Genomic DNA, 19,219 nt, shown 5'->3' on the forward strand with positions numbered 1-19,219 from the left:
ATATATATATATATATACACGACTACTAAATATCACCGACGATATTTAGTTTTAGTTAATTAATTAAAAGTTAATGCACTATATGATAATCTCTACAAAATTTGAAAGTTGGCATATGAATTCACAGTTGATAAGAAACTTTACTAATAATCACTAATATTACAAGAAAAACTAGGTAAATGGCTCATTTTGGTCACTGCTTTTTAGTAAATAACCAGATTTTTTTATTTAAAAGAATAACTGTTTTTTTTTTAGTTAATTAATTAAAAGTTAATGCACTATATGATAATCTCTACAAAATTTGAAAGTTGGCATATGAATTCACAGTTGATAAGAAACTTTACTAATAATCACTAATATTACAAGAAAAACTAGGTAAATGGCTCATTTTGGTCACTGCTTTTTAGTAAATAACCAGATTTTTTTATTTAAAAGAATAACTGTTTTTTTACAGTAATCTATGAGTAATAAACCATGATTTATCATTGATTTACCAATGATACATTATTATAAATCAGTCAATTATTGATTAAAATTAGTTAATCAGTGATAAATTATAGTAAATAAATAGCAAACTATATATATTTAGTCAATGATAAACCGTCAAATCAATAAATAATAAATCATGAATTAATACGTCAACAATTAATTATTTCAAAAACAACCATTTTCCTAATCTTACAAACATTCGACAATTTACTCAAAAATAGCTTAAAAACGGCCATTTTTACACATCACAAAATAATACACAACATTTCTCTATACAAATATATTGTCCTAACCACATTTGTGTAGTTTCTAATTTTCTTTACTAACATTTGGCATGAAGAAAACGTATAATTTGCGCAAGAAGATCGTGCATGAGAAAACAGGACATGGTAGTTTCACATGTCGCATGGCTTAGATATCCAATTAATGTATGGTAGTAATATTTGCTTAAATAGAGCTGGCAAGACCCCAATAACTTGGGGTGTGTCACATGTTTCTTCATGTGTTAATAATTCTACGCCAAAAAGGCCTGGATTTGTCACAAGAAAAATTGCAAAAGATCTGTACTTCTTCAAGGCTATCTAGCTATAGGCACAATAAAAATCATAGACCCATCATGTAAAAGTTTTATTTTTGTTTTGACATATAAAAAAGAGCAATATTAGGGACACTTAGGGGATGTTTGGTTGAAGGATTCAAACCATAATTTGAATCATGGTTCATAATTTGTTATAGTATTTTCTCTCATAAAAAAATACACGTAATCCATGAACCAAACGTCTCCTTACTCAAATTTTAACTTTTGTGTACGAACTGACATGATATGTGAGTTGTTATCTTTTTATTAGTAGATGTAATCTTTTATCATTAATTAACATGATAATATTTTAAACACCCACCAATGTAAAAATGACAACTCATACACCACATCAATTGATACATAAGAGTTAAGATTTGAGTCAGATGTCCCTACCATTATTCATAAAAGAATGTAAAATTAAGTATCTTTGTGTAACAAGATCAGTATTGGTGTTTATAATATGTATTCATTAATTTAGAATACAATATCACTTATTTCAAAAAAAAAAAAATAAATAAAGAATAAAGGAAGCATACATAACATTTTTTCCTAATATTTTAAGTCTCATTGAAGCCATTGCCAGCACACATATGTGTTATTTGGACAAGGAGATTTAAGTTTCAATGCTAAGAAATAAAAAAGTATAAATAACAGAAATTTTATTTATTATATTTACATATTTTTGAATGCTTACCTTTTAAGGATGGAAACAACACGATTTGAAAAATTTAAGAAAATCATAGCTTTTAAAGCCTCTTTAAAAATCGTTATATAATCTTAAGGTTTGTAAAAAGGGGAGGACAAGAAAAGAAGCAGAAGAAGAAGATGATGAGAAGAAACAAATTCTGAGTTGTTGGTTCATTATTTTCGTGAAAATTAGTTAGGAATGACATCATAAACATTTTTGCGATCTCGTATATAATGTTATTAAAATGTTATAGGAAATATGTTCATCTCAAAGGTGTTTTGAAATCCACATTTAAAAGATCCTGCAAATAGCAATTTTGTGGGGATAATGATAAAAATATTTCCCATATTTAATTGAAATGCAAAATTTACCTTTTCTAACGATTTTTTTTTGTGGTAATTTATAAAATAAAATTGCGCTTATTGGGATTATTCTCCGTATCTTTCTTATCATACAAAATTAAGCGATAATCGTGAAGATCAAGCAAAATTAGTTTAGGAAAAGACACAAATACTCTTGATAAAAAAGTTATGGCACTTTAAAGAAAAACTCCTAAAGACTTTAGTTTTCAATTTTGCTGATATTTGAGATAAATAATTAAGTTTGATTTTTTTAATAGAACTCACGATATTCAACAAAATTGTTGTATTTTTTTTTAAAAAAAAAAATACAAAGGCGTTGTCTTTAAAATCAAACATATAATTTTTTAAAAGAAGTAAGGAACACATAGTTTCATTTACACATGACAAAAAAAAAAAAAACAAAAACAAAAATTTATATGAGTGTCACCCTTTTTTTGATTTTGTTGTTGCCGTGTATCCTATCTCTTTAATGGCTCTTTAATGAATGTATTTCATTACCGTTTAAGAAAAAGTTAATACGGTTAATTTTGATTAATTATTTTCACATTAACAATAGATTTTTTGTGATTAAAAATCAAAAGGGTTTATTTTCTGGGATTATAAGAACATACAAGATAATCTCAATGTTTCAAAGTTAGATGATTATCTTTTTTTTTTTTTAAATTTTGATTAAATACATGTAAAGTTTGTCATTATCTTTTTTTTCCCCTCTCATCATTAGAAGAAAATCTAGAGTTTGAGTTTTTTTTTTCTTTTCTTTTTTTTTTTTCTAGGGAGAGAGAATTTTACTATTTCATGAGGAAGAGATCAAGGGAAGACTCATCTTTTGTTTTATCTGCCATTACCTTTTCACATTTATCATCATAATTGCTAAATGTGAAATCAATTATGTCGTTCATATTTGATTGAGAAAATATTGATCAACAAAAGAGAAACAAAACGATTACATGTGATCATCACGCGTTGTCACATATCCAATTTGGTTCACCCTATTAGCAACATTCCGTTTTTCTTTAGAAGGCTCTAGTTTCATCTGGACCGTAGACCTGTGGGACCCATCACTCAACTTCTGACATACGGCTGAGATTTCCCTAAATCCTTGCTGTCAAAGGCTTTGACTTTCCAGTTTCCCTTTCCCAACATACAAGGAAACAAATCAGTATCACAATCAAAATCAAAGAGAATTGGAAAAAAAAAAAGAAAAAAAAAAAAAAACTGCCAAAACGTGGTACTGAACAAGGGAACGAGGTTGGACACGTGGCAGAAACCCATTTCCACACTGGATTTCCCAAATATTAATTTATATCTTTAAAATTTAAGATTCTATACAGAGATTTTACTGCGACCATCAGATCAAGTCAGTTATGGGAAATCCAAAATTCATTAAACTTTCCTTAAACGGTTCAAAAAATTCAATGCCCATTAATCCTCTATTTTAACCACGGTTAACTTACCCAACTACCCCTTAACCCTAGTCCACTTCCCTACTATATATTCATGTCTCCGCCACCCTTTTGCTTTTCCATGCTTTCGTTATAATTTTGCTCCACTGCTTTTTTGCACAAGTTTTCAGCTTCTGTGCTTTTGTTAGCTTTGTTTTGGAAGAGGTAACAACAACGTTAATTTCAAGTTTTGTGCTTTTTGTTACTCTGTTAATTTCAATCTTTCATCAAATTTTTTCATGTATATATTTCATAGCAAAAATAAATAATAGTAAATAAACAGCTTCAAACCCTTTATTTCTTTCATCATTCTCTTAAAAGCTTTTTTATTTTTTTTTACCGTTAAATTCTGGTTCTTATCTGATATTATTGAATTGGGTTTTGCATAAAAAACTTGCTATTTTCAAGTTTTTGAGCAAAACTTTTGAAGGGTTTTGATTCTTTCATAGTTTTTGACACGTCTTTCCCTTTTTTTGCATTATCTTTCCACAGACATGCCGAGTGCAAGCCATGATCAATCTGACAATTCAGAACCGTTCGTCGAAGTGGACCCCACCGGCCGGTATGGCCGGTACGACGAGCTCCTAGGGTCCGGCGCGGTGAAAAAGGTTTACCGAGCTTTCGATCAAGAAGAAGGAATCGAAGTCGCGTGGAACCAAGTCAAGCTGCGCAACTTCACCAACGACCCGGCGATGATCGACCGCCTCTTCTCGGAGGTTCGGCTTCTGAGGTCGTTGAAGAACAAGAACATCATTGCTCTTTACAGTGTTTGGAGGGACCGAGAGAGAGGCACGCTTAATTTCATCACGGAGGTCTGCACGAGTGGGAATCTGAGGGAGTACAGGTTGAAACACAGGCACGTTTCGATGAAGGCCTTGAAGAAGTGGTCCAAGCAAATTCTTAGAGGATTGGAGTATTTGCATAACCACGAGCCTTGTGTCATTCACAGAGATCTAAATTGCAGCAATGTGTTTGTCAATGGAAATATTGGCCAGGTAATAGCAAAAATATAGTTTTTTTTTTTTTTCCTTTATCAAATGCCAACTTAGTTAGGATGTGAATTTCTATCCTTTACTTTATGGAAAAAAAAAAAGGGCTTTTTTGTTTTAAAATAAAAAATTGGAGAAAAAAGAGAACCCTCTTGAGTGAATATGAAGAAAGAGAGGCCCATTTTGATTATTTAGTGGTATTATCATGATGGTGTACTTAATTCTTAGGAGTTTATTTTATTGACTTTCTAATGTGACTAATAATTTTTGGGTTCATCAAATTGGATCTATTCATTTGCAGGTTTGCTAATTTTTCTTCTTTCTTGACTAATTATAAAATAGGTCAAGATTGGTGACTTGGGATTGGCTGCCATAGTGGGGAAGAGCCACTCAGCACATTCTGTGCTAGGGACACCAGAATTCATGGCTCCTGAGCTATATGAGGAAGATTACACAGAAATGGTGGACATTTACTCATTTGGGATGTGTGTCCTAGAAATGGTGACCTTGGAGATCCCTTACAGTGAATGTGACAATGTTGCCAAGATATACAAAAAGGTGACCTCTGGGGTTAGGCCACATGCCCTTAGCAAGGTCCGGGACCCGGAGGTTAGGGCCTTCGTCGAGAAGTGTCTCGCGCAGCCCAGGGCGAGGCCCTCCGCCACCGAGCTCCTCAAGGACCCCTTCTTTAATGAAGTTGATGATGACGATGATGAAAATGAAGAGTACTTGCCAAATTGTTCATGACTAATAAGTTTGTGTTGTTTTTGAACAATATGGGGCGCAAGTATTAATATTTTATTTTATAAGATAATATTAATATTTGATTTTTCTTTTGGTTGTTTGTGATGATTTGGAGGGTCATTTGGGTTATGACCTTGAATATTTCTTCTTCCTTGAATTTTAGTTGGGGAGAGTAAGAATTAAATTTGTATTTGAATACTTTTTGGGAGGGAAGACTTGGGGTGTGTTTGAATTGGGGAAGGTTGGTGTTGTGTTTTTGTTTTTTATTTTTTTTTTTTGTACATAGACCTTTCACACTAAAATATAAATTGTTTTTAATTAGTAAGGTGAAATTTGAATGATCTTTCTTGTGGAATTTATCATATATTATATTGCCTCCATATTTTGTCCTTGTTCTATACAACTTTATCTAGTGAATAAAATATAATTAAAGTCGTTTTAATTCCCACAAATTATTCTAACCAAATAGGTTTTTTTTTTTTTTTTTTTTTTTTTTTTTTTTTTTTTTTTTTGCAATGTTTCTTGCAATGTTTTTGACTTCAAAGTTCAACCCTTAAGAGATCATGTTTTTTTTTAGGCGATTGAAGATCCCTCTTGTTGATATATGGTAAACAGCCAAAAGAGAGTTTGAGAAGTCAAGTCAGGGAAAAGAAAAACAAAAAACAAAAAAAATAAAAATAAAAGGGAAGTCAAACGTTTGAATAGCTGTTAACAACCTTACAATCATGTATAAGCAAAAGGTTGTTCTTGTAATTTTCTCCTTTTTTTTTTTTTTTCTTTTTTCTTTTGAAAGAGAGAAAATTTTCAAAAGTGGCTCTTGGCGTGTCGAAAAGGAAAATTATGAGAAGTGTGGGAAGGGAGTGTGAGCCAGAGACGCAAATTTCACTTTGTCTTGTGGTCGTGCTGTCAACACTTTTGTTTTGTTGGGATAAAAAAATAAAATAAAAAAAAGAGAGAAAAAAAAAAAAAAGGTTTTGCTGTTGCTTAACTGGCACTTGGCGGCCGCTTTCATTTTCCAAAAGTAAAAGGGTCTCTCATTATTTTGTATCAACCTCTATCAATGCCTTTAGGTCTTACAAAATACATAAAAGAAGAAAAATTACGGTCCGTTCATTTCATCAATTTGAGTTTTATTATAGTAAAATTTTTTTAAAAACATATATATTTAATTCTTTTTATTATAATAAAAAATTATCATATAAAATCATATCTCAACTTAAATTAAAAACTCGAATTAATGAACTAAGCGGGCTATATACATAAAACATATGTATATATAATATATGTATGTATGTGTGTGTTTAGGTACATATATACTCTATATACGTGTGTACTGTCTGATACCAAAGCATATATATTAATAAGGCAATGTATTTAGTTATTACTTGTTAGTCTATCAAATTGAAAGCATTAAGAGGTTGTTTGGTTGGGGAATTCGTCCCCTGATTCGAATCATGGTTCGTGGTTCGCTACAGTATTTTCTCTCATAAAAAATACACGTAAATCGAAAATAATTCTAATCCATGAACCAAACGTTTCCAATAAAAAGAGGAAAGACATGATGAATAGTGAAAATTGGAGATCAGAAGGTAACAATGTCAAGAAAAGAGATGAGTAAAATTGTTCTATATTATTTTGTAGTACCCTTTAATAACCATGCTCTTAGCACCTCTCAAAAGTTAGGCTGCACTAGTTAAGGATTATCTTCTAATTTTTTAAATCATATTTATGTAAGTAGTTTTTTTTTTTTTTTTTTTTAATAATTTAACCTGTTTTTTCTATAAGATAAAAAAGAGGGGGGAAAAAAAATCTCCTGCTTGTGGCCAGGCTAGCTCTATCGATGATCCATCCACTTAGGCAGAGTTGGGAAAAAAGGAAAAAAAAAAAAATATATATATATATATATATATATATTAAAGGGTAGGAGACTAGTGATTTCAGTTAGGTGGGACAATCTTGTCTGATCTCAATTATTCTTTGTTAATTTACGTGCCCATTAAGGAGACAAAATTAAATACTAATTTGGCGTTCAACACAACCACAAAACCTACCAGTAATCTTAGTATATAAACATGTATATATCACTTTTAGGTAAAATTGAGTTTTGAAGGCACAGATATATCCATGTTTGGTCTAGTAAATTGGTCTTTTTGTAAAGTTTTCATAAAATCGTGTATGTTACTCTGGTGTACATGTATTTATCCTCATACTTAACATATATATATATATATATATTATCTGGTAGTGTACTTCCAAATAACCAACCAAGCAATGCTACATCCGAAAGTGCCAAATTATCCTTAGCAAATGTTGACTTCTCCTTAATTATGATAACTTTGCAAGTACCCTTTAAACTAAAGACCAATCTAAAATCATGCAAAGTCAGTATTGTGATGATTTTCACCAAAGTAAACATCCCGTTTGAGCGTATGGAGTCTAATTATTTATTTCTCGACGTAAAAATATACACAGATCGACTTTTGTCAAGGGGTACTTTGGGGTTTTCACACTTGAAAATTTTATTTGTGTTTTTCTTAGAGAATAATCAACCAAGCAAAACTACATTGAGATTGAAACTGCCAAAATATGCCTCAGCGAATATTGATTTCTCCTTGATTATGATGTTTTTTGCAAGTACCCTTATAATCCAAAAGATCAAGCGTAAATGACTAGAACAAGCCAAAAAGATTGTTTCTTTTTTCTTTTTTTCAATGAAAAGCCAAAAAGATTGTTACAACTTGGCAAAGATTCACCGGTAGTGTCATTTCAGATGTGTCAACTTTGAAAGGAAAATTCCATTTGATATGCTTGTATGATTCTGTTTATGACATTGGATGTAACGATTATGCAAATGTTTATAACATTGGTTATTCCAATATTGAAGAATATACATCCGTGAAACTTTGTACTAAACGGAAAAAAATATGTCGTTATCTCACATAGCTTGACAAAAAATAGAATCTTAAGAAACGTTTAAACTAACCAATATAGAATAAAAGTATAATGCAATGCTTGTTCATAGAGTTTCTCATGAACCAAAAAAAATGAAGAGCAGAAGAGGATTCAATCTGGTTATGAGTGTTGTGATCCTTTTCCTTCCGGTCGCGATCGGTATGAGCAGCGAGTCATCTGAATTCGAGTCGTTGGTTCGGTTTCTTAAAGCTGTTTATCCTCGGAATATGTTGAAATTAGGCCATGATGGATCAAGACAGAATCCCTGCTTGGACAAGTGGAGGGGTCTAAAATGCAACTTACAAGCCAATACCATAGTTGGAATTATGCTTGAGAAATCCAATCTTGGCGGTGTAATTGATGCAGATTCCTTGTGCAAGCTTCCGAATCTGCGAGTTCTTAGCTTAGCCGAAAACCAAATTCGAGGAACTATTCCGAGCTCCATGTTGGGCTGCAGAAAGCTGAGGTACTTAAATCTTAGCAGCAATCTCCTAAGTGGGAGGATTCCAAGTGCTCTAATCAAAATGAAAAATTTAAGGAAATTGGACATCTCCAAGAATCATTTTGAGGGTATCATTCCAATTTCCGAAGACGAATTCAAGCATCTAAATGTGTTATCCATGAAAGCAAGTGCATTGGAAAGTAGTACTGTGGACCGGGAAGAGTCGACGGACCAAAATAATGCGACCCCAGGGAGCTCAAAGAATAGCCAATCTAAAAAGATTTGGTCTCGGCAGTGGATAATCTGGATACTACTAATTCTTGGGATCGTTTTTTGTCTGTTGATCGTGTACTTTGTCGGGAAGAAGGCGTCGAAGCTGTCGAAGGAGAAGGCGATTCTGAAGGCACTTCGAAACTCTCCGAGCAAAACGCCCCTAACCAAGGCACCAAAGGAAGTGAAGCCAGAGAAAAGGCTCTCAGAGCTTGTGTTCTTTGTTGAAAAGCAAGAGAGGTTTAAGTTAGAGGACCTTCTTGAGGCCACAGCTGACTTGAGAAGCCAGAGTTTATGTAGCACTCTTTACAAGGTAGCACTCAAGAACAATGCCATTTATGCAGTCAAAAGGTTGAAGAAATTGGAAATGCCATTTGAGGAGTTTGACCAAATAATGAGACAGATAAGTTATGTGAAGCATGAAAACATTTTACCTCTTGTTGCTTACAGTCATAATCCTGAAGAGAAACTTCTCATCTATAAGTTTCAAAATAAAGGGAGTCTACTAAACCTGCTTGAAGGTAAGTTCTTTTCATATCAGAACTGTATCATACTTGTATTTGTTCAAAATATAACATCTACACAATTTACATGAATTAAAGTAATGGAAAAATTATACTGGAACTCCTTGACTTTTATCAATATTATAGTGATTCTACTGTGATTGAACTTTAATTACAGTGACACTCTCTTGACTCTTAAAATTTCTAAACATCAGAGGATAGAGATATCTTTATAATATTGATAAACATACTTTCAAATTGTACTATATCATTTAAAAAATTAAAGTATCTTTAACTAATTTTTTCTTACTTTGATGTTTAAATCTATTAAATGACGTGTTCCATTATGATTGGTTATACACCAATTGAGACACTAAATTTTAGACAATAGATTTGAGTCTGTTGACAAACCTAATGAGAAAACTTCAAAATTAATTTGAACCCCAGAATTAGAAATGTTCTTAGTTCTGAGGCCATTTTTTTTTTTTTTTTTTTTGTATATTTGCAGATTATATTGAAAGTAAGAGGGATTTCCAATGGAAACTTAGGCTGTCCATAGCAGAAGGAATTGCAAAGGGTTTGAAGTTCATATATGAGAATCCAAATGATCAAGAGATAATCCCTCATGGGAACCTCAAGCTTTCAAACATTCTCTTGGATGAAAATGATGAGCCACTAATAAGTGAATTTGGCTACACAAGGTTTCTAGACCCCAAGAGAAGTGGCTTCTGTGGCACCAAAGGCTACACACCACCTGAGAAGGGCTTGACAGAAAAGAGTGATGTCTTCAGCTTCGGCGTGATTCTCTTAGAGCTATTGACCGGCAAATCGGTGGAGAAAACCAGTATAGACCTTCCTAAGTGGGTGAATGCCATGGTAAGGGAAGAGTGGACTGGTGAGGTCTTTGACAAGGAGTTGGCCAAATCTGCAGCTCAGTGGGCCTTTCCTTTGCTGAATATCGCCCTCAAGTGTGTGTCATACTTTCCCGAAAACCGTCCAACCGTGGTAGAGGTATGGGAGAAGATAGAAGAGGTCATGGCTGCAGAACAAGACTATTGCATGACACCATTGTCTTGTCATATAGAATGTCGCCAAGATTGTGTTCTACACAGCCTCATACCTGAGACATGGGACACTCCTGGATCAAATTATTGAGGAATATCCGCATATCTTCTTTGGAGTTTTGGATTGCAAATCAGTAGGATCAGAAATTTCCGGTTGAGTACAATAAATAATCAGTGTTGAATATGCATGTGCTTTGTTCATATTCATGTAGCGAAATTTGGTGTTTGTTTTCTTTGTACCAAAACAAAATGCATACACTTTTTGCTCTTACCTGTGAGGAACTAACTAACAAAAATGTGCAAAATAATCTCCTAACTATGACTTCAAAAGGAGTCAAGCTAATTTGAGAAATATGTATGCACCAACTTATAAATACCACTCTATATATAGGTTTTGTCTACAGTCCTTTCTATGAGACAGTCCCTCTATGTAACATGCAGAAGTGAAAAACGTAATACAACAATCATAACACATATAACACATAACATTAACATTGGAGAAATATAGCTAAATTTTTTTGGTGTTACACTTACTCACCGTTAGTATTAATTTAATGATTGTCATGCGACATTTTTCACTCTCATATGTAGATGATGAGGAGATATTTGCAATCTCCATTATCACATGTTTAGGTCCACAAAAGTTTCTCTTGGTGGTTTCTTGTAGAACACGCAAGCTACAGCCAAAATTACGTTACATGAAGAGCGTTTCCATGATGTGTATATACAGCAACACCATCCAAGTTTGAAGACCACGTGACGTGTTACATATTTTAAGGATCTTTTACAACATGAGAGTCAATTTTTAAGAAAATAAGTGGTGGGAAATTTAGGGTTAGCCTGGATAAGCACTCATCCAAGGAGATGGTTAAATGTTTGCATCAACAACCAAGAATGAAGCAAAAAAAAAAAAAAAAAAAAAAAAAAAATTCACAAAGTGGGTATGCTATCAAATCCATGCCATGTCATTTCATAATATCAAACTCTAGAGAAACTGATATCACCTATGCTAGCTAAACACACGAAAAGAATCTTCAATTTGGTGTCAACATTACGTTGGGAAATATAATTTTACTTTTTGAAACCGCTTATAAGAGCCAGAGGAAATGTAGTAGTTTGTGGTTGAAATTGTAATGCATAATAGGGAATTTTTAGAGTAAGATATATTCTTATTAATTACAAGTAAATACTGTTATTTTGGTTATTGGAATAAGTTTTTAAGGGCATTGGTTGAAAACATAACAATTCTTACCGATAGTTAAAAAAGACAAATCTTATTATAAAAATTCTCTGTATAATAAGAAGAGTCTTTGCCAATAGAGTACAATTTTAAACCGTTAAAATTTTTATCAAGTGAGTTAACTTGTCATAATTTTATTAATGTAGGGTCCGTTAGTTCGCTGATTCGAGTTTTTAATTCAAGTTTAGAAGTGACTTTATGTGAGAGCTTTTTACTATAGTAAAAAAGTTAGATGTAACTGTTTCTGATAACTTTTTACTGTAGCAAAACTCGAATTCTAAACTCGAATCAGTAAAATGAACAAGACCGTAATATGATATTTCACACCGGCTCTAAAAAGATCTCCAATAATGTAATCAATAAATTTAAGCTAGTTTCTTCCATCCCCAACCAACCATGAGGTGTAAACGTGCTGAAAGGGGAAAGGCTAGAAAACAGCTATAAGTCATTGGGTGAAATTTCCTGATCTATGTGATATTGACTTCAAGGCTTTTAATGGTTGAGATCTGTCTTATAACTCCATAGGTAAAGGTTGTGTTTGGTATGTTTACCAATTAAGGGTTGTGTCAACATCTAAAGTACAATCATTTTTTATTTACCCTATTCACCATAATTTAGGAAAGTCTCCAATTAATTCTTTCATGGTAAATGTGCCCCCCATGTATTTTTTTCCTCCTCCATTTTGTAAATTTTCAAATATATGCAAATACATAGAGGGGTTGAAATTATTAAAGGTTGAGGGAAAGTTACATTATTTAATTATGTATGGCATGGTATTGTCATTTCTACATTAAAATGATGATGACCACAAAAAGAAGAAGACAAGGCTAGTCTGAGAGAGAGAGAGAGAGAGAGAAATAAAGAGAGAGAGAGAGAGAAATAAAGAGAGAGAGAGCAGCCATATTATTGTAAGGGCATTGACATTTTTTACAGTTGGCTTCAGCCAAATGTTTTGACAAAGTTGTGCAGATAATATCATATTAATGTGTAATACCAAATCAAGACATAATTTGCAAATCTCTGTATTCTCTCTCTCTCTCTCTCTCTCTCATCTTATAGCCTAGAGATAATCGAGGTTTAAACAACCTAAAACGGGTGGATTATGTGGTAGAGTATAAAAAAAGAATATCCACATAATACAATACGGTTTTTAATCTTTAGATCGAATCGTATTAAATAAAATATGATAAATTTAATGAAACCTAATAAAAATTTTATGGTCAGAAACTGTCACACTGCTAGGTATTTTATCATATGATATTAAAAATTAATTTTCCCCCTAAAAGAATGTGCATATTTTAAGTGGAACTTTTTTAAAGGGATCTAATTATTGCTCATATATATATTTATATTGTTTCTCTTTCTAAAGCCATTTTCATGTTGGAGCAGATGTTATTTGAGCTTTCTTATTAGTTAACTTTACTTTTGAATTATTCTAACTGATCAGGCTTCCAGCTTGGATAATGTGAGTGATTATTGATTAAACACCAATTATAATTCATTAAACTAATGAAAGTTAACCTTGCTCAAGCCCCATGTTTTACCTATTTGGTAAGGCTTCCTATTTATGTAAATGTAAATATATGCCAGGGCTCTTACATATATATATGTGTGTGTTAGTTTAGGAGAATAAAATGCTTAGATCATGATTAGGCAAACCAATGTGATAGAGAAAAAATATCATGTAAATTACAATACCAAATGGGATATTTTTGGTAATATATAAAAGACAACTTGAAAAAAAATGTTTGAACCGGGGACTTTCTATTCAGTATTATTAATGAGTTGGCTACTTGGCTCATGATGGTATCCATTTACGTACTACTTTGGACAAGTCAATATATTATATATATATATATTATGAATATTATTCCATATATATATAAATATAATTCCTCATTATATTTTGAGTTGTTTCCTTCTAAATTGCTTGAGGCTGAAGTTGTGGATTCCACAAAAAGGTTGTAAACGTGTTACCATCATCTTCATCCCAAGTTTTGTTGATATTCTTGGTATTAGTTAAATAAAAACCAACATTTTTTTTTCCTTTTTTTTTTTTCTTTTACTTATCCTCTAGGTTACATCAAGTTTCAAGTGTTGGTCATGAGCTCAAATTATTGAGAGAAAATTAATTTCATTAATAAATAAATAAATCAATCAAACCCCTACATATGTCTATTGCTTTGAAGGGGTCTCAAATTGCTATCCCTTCAATGAAAAGTTGCCATGGTTTAACAATCTTCTAAATATCTATTTATTATATATGTAAAAGGAAAATGAGTGGCCAATTTTCTAATTTTGTAGTCGCCACAAAATACTCCATAATAAGATACTTCAACTTGAGGTCCACTATTAAATAAAACGAAAGGAATTAACCCACAAATACAATTGGTGCCAAATTTGTGATTGAATAAAAAAAAAAGGAATGGTTTTAATCCATTTGATACCAAAATATACTATTTCCCTCACAATTCTCTAACAAGAGAGGGGAAAGGAAAAAAAAAATAGTGATAAAGAAAATAAATGAAAAAAGAGGAAGAAAAAGTTGAGTTATACTCAAGTGGTCCAAAAGTATGTTGTTCCATAAGACTGAAAAAAAAAAAATAAAAAAAAATAAAAAAATAAAAAATAAATAAAAATAAAAAAAATAAAAAAAAGAGAGAGGCCAAATTGAATTATATTTGGTGGAACACATGCAAGTCCAAAAACAAAGTGTACGTAAATTGCTTTCTTTATGCTTATGTTGTATATTATGGCTTTGTGGTAACTGACTGGTTTGGTAATGTAATGTTGTACAACTTTTTTTTTTTTTTTTTTATTTTTGATTTTTTTTTTTTTTTTTTTTTTTTTTTGAGGAGAAGAGTTTGAAAGTGTCTGGACAATTTTTTTTTTTAAATTTAGAATTTCTTTTTTTTTTAGTTGAGTTTTTTTAAGCAAAGAAAGATCATCATCTCCTGTCATCTCTCTCTTTGGCTCCTCCAAATATTCTTACACCAGAGGATTTGCCAGTCTTTCTCTCTCTCTCTATTTATAAATTGCACCTTACCCATCACAGCTTCAAATTCCATTTCTTTTTATTTAATTAAGGAGGAAGTGGAATAACCAAGAAAGATAGAAAAGAAGAGAGAGAGAGAGACAGAGAGAGAGAGAGAGAGGATGAGAGAGCACATCTTCTGTTCTCATTACAAATATTCCTCTTCTTAGATCTTAGTTTCCTCCACTTTCTCATCTGGGTCCTCCTCAAATGGTAGTTTTTCTCTCTCTTTTTGATTCTCCATAATAAAGTTTGCTTCTTCTTTTTGTGTTTTTTTATTCTCTCTCTCGATCTCTATTTGGTTTGGTCGCTTCTGATCTCTATTTGCTTTTTCTGCTTAATTTTCTATTTGTTGGGTTTGTCAGGAAATCTGGGTCATGTTCTGATTGGTGCAAAAAGGATCCGATGTTCCAAGATTGAATTTTGACAAATCCCAGTTTGTCTTTGATCGGAGCTCCAATCTGGGTTCTGTCTAAATCTTCAGATAAGGTAAATTCACATTTCTGATTGCTTTGTTTTTGCCGTTGTTGATGAAAAGTTATAGTTTTTTCATTTGCAAACAGCATGAATTTTGTGTACTGCTCATGCTTGCAATCTAGATTGGTTCTGGAGCTGCAAATTTTGCCTTCTCTGAATATATTTCAAATGAATTGTGAATTTTCTTTGGTGGGTTGTTGTGATTGGATTTAATTTGAGCTGAATTGATTTGGGTTGTTGAATCTGCAATGATTGGTTGTAGAGAAAGATGGAATCAGATCTTGGTAAGCTCTTCATTGGTGGGATTTCTTGGGACACAGATGAAGAACGGCTTAAGGAATATTTTAGGAAGTATGGAGAGGTTGTGGAGGCTGTGATCATGAGAGACCGCGCGACTGGCCGTGCTCGTGGCTTCGGATTCGTTGTTTTCGCGGATCCTGCCGTTGCTGAAGGAGTCATTATGGATAAGCACATGATCGATGGCCGCACAGTGAGTATCTTCATTTCGATTTATTTATATCAATTTGAATTGATTGGATTTTGTTGAATTATATTGGAAGTTTTAGGTTGTTTATTGTTCATAAATGCGCAATTTTTGTCCATTTTGATTAATGCCTGACAGTTTTGTCTTCTCTTTCTCCAGTTTTGAATCAATGAATTTGAAACTTAATGCAGCATCAGTTGTTTAGAATCTGCATTGGGAAAAAAAAGAGTTAAAACACCCTTTCTGGCTAGTGAGAATTAAAGATGTGGTCCATTGTTTAATTCAGTTACTGCTGTTTCCAATTTAGGTTGAGGCAAAGAAGGCTGTTCCTAAGGATGATCAGCATATTTTGAACAGAAATGCTGGTGGAACCCAAGGTTCTCCTGGTCCCGGCCGCACGAGAAAGATTTTTGTTGGAGGGTTAGCATCGACTGTCACCGAAAGCGACTTCAAGAAGTACTTTGATCAGTTTGGTACGATAACCGATGTGGTAGTGATGTATGATCACAACACACAAAGGCCAAGAGGTTTTGGCTTCATCACTTATGACTCGGAGGATGCTGTGGACAGAGTGCTGCACAAAACCTTTCATGAGCTGAATGGTAAGATGGTTGAGGTCAAGAGGGCGGTTCCAAAAGAGCTATCCCCGGGGCCCAGCCGTAGCCCTCTGCTAGGATACAACTATAGTTTGGGTAGGGCCAATAGCTTCTTAAACAGTTATGCGCAAGGTTATAATCTTAGTCCCATTGGAGGTTTTGGAGTAAGGATGGATGATAGATTCAATGCAATTTCTAGTGGTAGAAGCGGGCTTTCTCCATTTGGCAATACTGGTTATGGTTTGGGTATGAATGTGGAGCCGGGTTTGAGCCCGAGCTACAGTGCAAATTCTAACTTTGGCAATAGTCTAGGCTATGCAAGAATGTTAAGTCCCTATTACAGTGGCAATGCAAACAGGTACAATACCCCAATTGGTTACAATGTGAGTAATGGAAGGAGCAATTCTGTTTTAAGCTCCACCTCTCGAAATGTCTGGGGAAACGGAGGCATTAACAATGCCACGAACCCAGGTAGCCCTGGGCCGTACTTGAGCTCTGGAAGTGGGAGTTTGGGCATGTCATTCGGAAATGGTGGAGCGAATTGGGGTGCTAATACTGTTTCGGCGCAAGGTGGAGGAGGTGCTTCTGGCTATAGTGGTAGTAGCTATGGGAGTGGAGATAATAGCTTTGGGTTCGGAGACGGGGGATATGGAAGAAACACCGGTACAGGTGTAACCCTAACATCATCATACCCTGCATCAACTGCTGGTTATGAGAGGTCTTACGGAGACCTGTATCATAGTGGTTCGGTTTATGGCGATTCAACTTGGCGCTCCACCACTCCTGAGCTAGATGGTTCTAGCACATTCAGTTATGGGCTTGGCAATATAACTTCAGATGCTGCAGCCAAAAGTTCTGAGGATTATATTGGAAGCTACAGTGTTACCAGTAGACAACCAAATAGAGGTAAAATTGCAGACTTGATAAGAGTGATTTTTGTTATTCTTCCTTGAACCTTTTGTGCTTTAATTAATCTAAGGAAATTAGAATCTTAAAAACTTTAATTTACTAAAAAGGACTTATTTTCTAGTATTTGCAAGTATACTTCTATAAAGCTATATACTTTTCTGATGTGAATGTTGATGATTATGTATAGTGATTGATTCATATGAAAAGGTAGTAGTTGAGAATTGAACAGTTCTTAGTTGGATCATTAAAACCTTGATTAAGTCACTACATGGATTTACAAATTGAAAACATATCGGTTAATGCCATAAGTGGTCCTTGAATTTTACTAGTAATCCCACTTTAGTCTCTGACTTTTAAAACGTCCCAAACTTAAACCCAATCTATCTATTTGTTTTAGTTTTAGTCCTTTTCAATCAGTTGAGTGTTAAAAACGTAACAAAATATAGATAATGTGTTGTTTTACATTTTTGCATTAGAACAAATGTGTATTCCGTGTTTTATTAGTAAAATACTATTTTCTTTCAGCATCATGTGCATATTTTTTATCTGTCCCTTTATTTTTTTTTTTCTTGCACTCAACTATTGAAAAGGGTTAAAACCAAAAGAAGCTGATAGATCGGGGACTCTTTGGGACGTTTTATAAGTCAAGGGCTAAAGTGGGAATGACAGCAAAATTCAAGGACCATTCGTGAGATTAACTCTAAATGTTTAATATGTGTTTACAATATATGGTTATGGTTTGTCATGGTGTTTACTCTTTCTTTCTTTTTTGTTGTTTGATATGTTTTATTCAGGTATTGCTGCTTAGGAGAATTGTTGTTTGCATAAGTCATGAGGCTATATAGTAGGTGAAGAGAAAGCATTGAAAGCTTTGTGAATTTTTATACATCTCCCTTTATTATGATATATTCAGCTTATGAGGAAACTGATCATATAGTTCTAACGGGGATTCCTTGATTTGAAGTATACATATTCAGACAGACACAGAGAGAGAGAGACTGAGAGAGAAAGCAGATTACAAAAGGGATTTTGTGTAAGGTTTGAGGTGTTTTTTTTTTCCCTTGTTTAATCTTTTAGGTTTCTTTCTTGAAATTTGATTTGAGGTGTAAGATCAGATTGCGGGATATAAATATACTCTTGGAAGTATTGTGCATCTACAGAAGGACAAGCCAGCCTTAGTCTTGTTAAAAAAAAAAAAAAAAAAGGAAAAGAAAAGATAGGATATCGTTATTATTATTATTTTTTAATTCTGTAATGCCTAGCAAAGTTGCTGGCTTTTGCCCACATTTCTTCTTCTTTTTGTGGGATTTGTCCTCTCAAAATTGTATGGTGAGGTTTTTCATTTCTTGTGTGAAACAATGGAAGGATGCCCATATGGGATCAAATAAGTCTTACTAGAACACTTTGATGATTCTTTTTATTATTATTATTATTGGACAGTATATTAAACAAAGCTTATACTTCTTTTGTGTGTGAAACTTAATGTTCTTTCTAGAATTACACATCTTGTTTTTTTTTTTTTTGGTTATTATTAAAACTTTTTTTTTTTTTTTTTACTAGCTTGCCTCTTATTTCTTTGCTTTTCACAATGATTCACAAGGCTTAAACTCTTGCATGTTATGTAGAGCTTTTCTTTACTTCCTATTTATTCATTTTATTAACACTTCTAGCCTATATAATAATGTTGACCAAATAATTTCAAGAGAAACTTAAAAAATGTGCCCCCTTAAACTCATTTAGCCCCTATTTATTTTATAGGTTTGAATTATTGTTTAAATTTTTTTGTTACAGTATTTTCTTTCACAAAATTTAAATTTCTATTCAAATCTATGAATCAAACGAGTTTTTATTTAGTTTTGCGCTCTTCTCTTAGAATCCCATTCTTTTTGATTTTATATATAAATGGGGAAAGTCATGGCATAATAATTTTCCTCTCCTTTAAAAAAAGACGTAA

At 32.9% G+C, this 19,219-nt stretch overlaps 3 protein-coding genes across 4 annotated transcripts; all 3 read left to right on the plus strand.

Moving 5' to 3' along the window:
• Window positions 1–3,656: 3,656 nt before the first annotated feature.
• LOC21392836 (probable serine/threonine-protein kinase WNK11) lies at window positions 3,657–5,585 on the plus strand. The gene is made up of 3 exons (XM_010098977.2): window positions 3,657–3,726; window positions 4,054–4,556; window positions 4,893–5,585. Exons 2-3 carry the CDS (start codon window positions 4,056–4,058, stop codon window positions 5,295–5,297), a joined length of 906 nt encoding a protein of 301 aa, XP_010097279.1. The 5' UTR covers window positions 3,657–3,726; window positions 4,054–4,055; the 3' UTR covers window positions 5,298–5,585.
• Window positions 5,586–8,338: 2,753 nt separating this feature from the next.
• LOC21392837 (probable inactive receptor kinase At2g26730) lies at window positions 8,339–10,616 on the plus strand. The gene is made up of 2 exons (XM_010098978.1): window positions 8,339–9,479; window positions 9,970–10,616. Exons 1-2 carry the CDS (start codon window positions 8,339–8,341, stop codon window positions 10,614–10,616), a joined length of 1,788 nt encoding a protein of 595 aa, XP_010097280.1.
• A 4,093-nt stretch (window positions 10,617–14,709) lies between these two features.
• LOC21392838 (heterogeneous nuclear ribonucleoprotein 1) lies at window positions 14,710–18,738 on the plus strand. 2 transcript variants are annotated; one of them, XM_024166177.1, is made up of 6 exons: window positions 14,710–15,012; window positions 15,165–15,288; window positions 15,539–15,766; window positions 16,068–17,262; window positions 17,856–17,953; window positions 18,060–18,738. In XM_024166177.1, the coding sequence occupies exons 3-5, from the start codon at window positions 15,545–15,547 to the stop codon at window positions 17,906–17,908; spliced, it is 1,470 nt and encodes a 489-aa protein (XP_024021945.1). In that variant the 5' UTR covers window positions 14,710–15,012; window positions 15,165–15,288; window positions 15,539–15,544; the 3' UTR covers window positions 17,909–17,953; window positions 18,060–18,738. The 2 variants fall into 2 exon arrangements, with proteins under 2 accessions (XP_024021945.1, XP_010097281.2); XM_010098979.2 differs by lacking the exon at window positions 17,856–17,953.
• The last annotated feature ends 481 nt before the right edge of the window (window positions 18,739–19,219 follow it).

The sequence above is a fragment of the Morus notabilis genome, unplaced genomic scaffold (assembly GCF_000414095.1).
Source record: "Morus notabilis unplaced genomic scaffold, ASM41409v2 Scaffold1708, whole genome shotgun sequence".
NCBI lineage: Eukaryota > Viridiplantae > Streptophyta > Magnoliopsida > Rosales > Moraceae > Morus > Morus notabilis.

Coding starts and splice junctions, on each gene's coding strand:
- LOC21392838 (XM_024166177.1), top strand. CDS start 15,545: ATGGAATCAGATCTTGGTAAGCTCTTCATTGGTGGGATTTCTTGGGAC. Junction 15,767..16,067: donor ACATGATCGATGGCCGCACA/GTGAGTATCTTC, acceptor TTTCCAATTTAG/GTTGAGGCAAAGAAGGCTGT. Junction 17,263..17,855: donor CAGTAGACAACCAAATAGAG/GTAAAATTGCAG, acceptor ACTATTGAAAAG/GGTTAAAACCAAAAGAAGCT.
- LOC21392837 (XM_010098978.1), top strand. CDS start 8,339: ATGAAGAGCAGAAGAGGATTCAATCTGGTTATGAGTGTTGTGATCCTT. Junction 9,480..9,969: donor TCTACTAAACCTGCTTGAAG/GTAAGTTCTTTT, acceptor GTATATTTGCAG/ATTATATTGAAAGTAAGAGG.
- LOC21392836 (XM_010098977.2), top strand. CDS start 4,056: ATGCCGAGTGCAAGCCATGATCAATCTGACAATTCAGAACCGTTCGTC. Junction 4,557..4,892: donor TCAATGGAAATATTGGCCAG/GTAATAGCAAAA, acceptor ATTATAAAATAG/GTCAAGATTGGTGACTTGGG.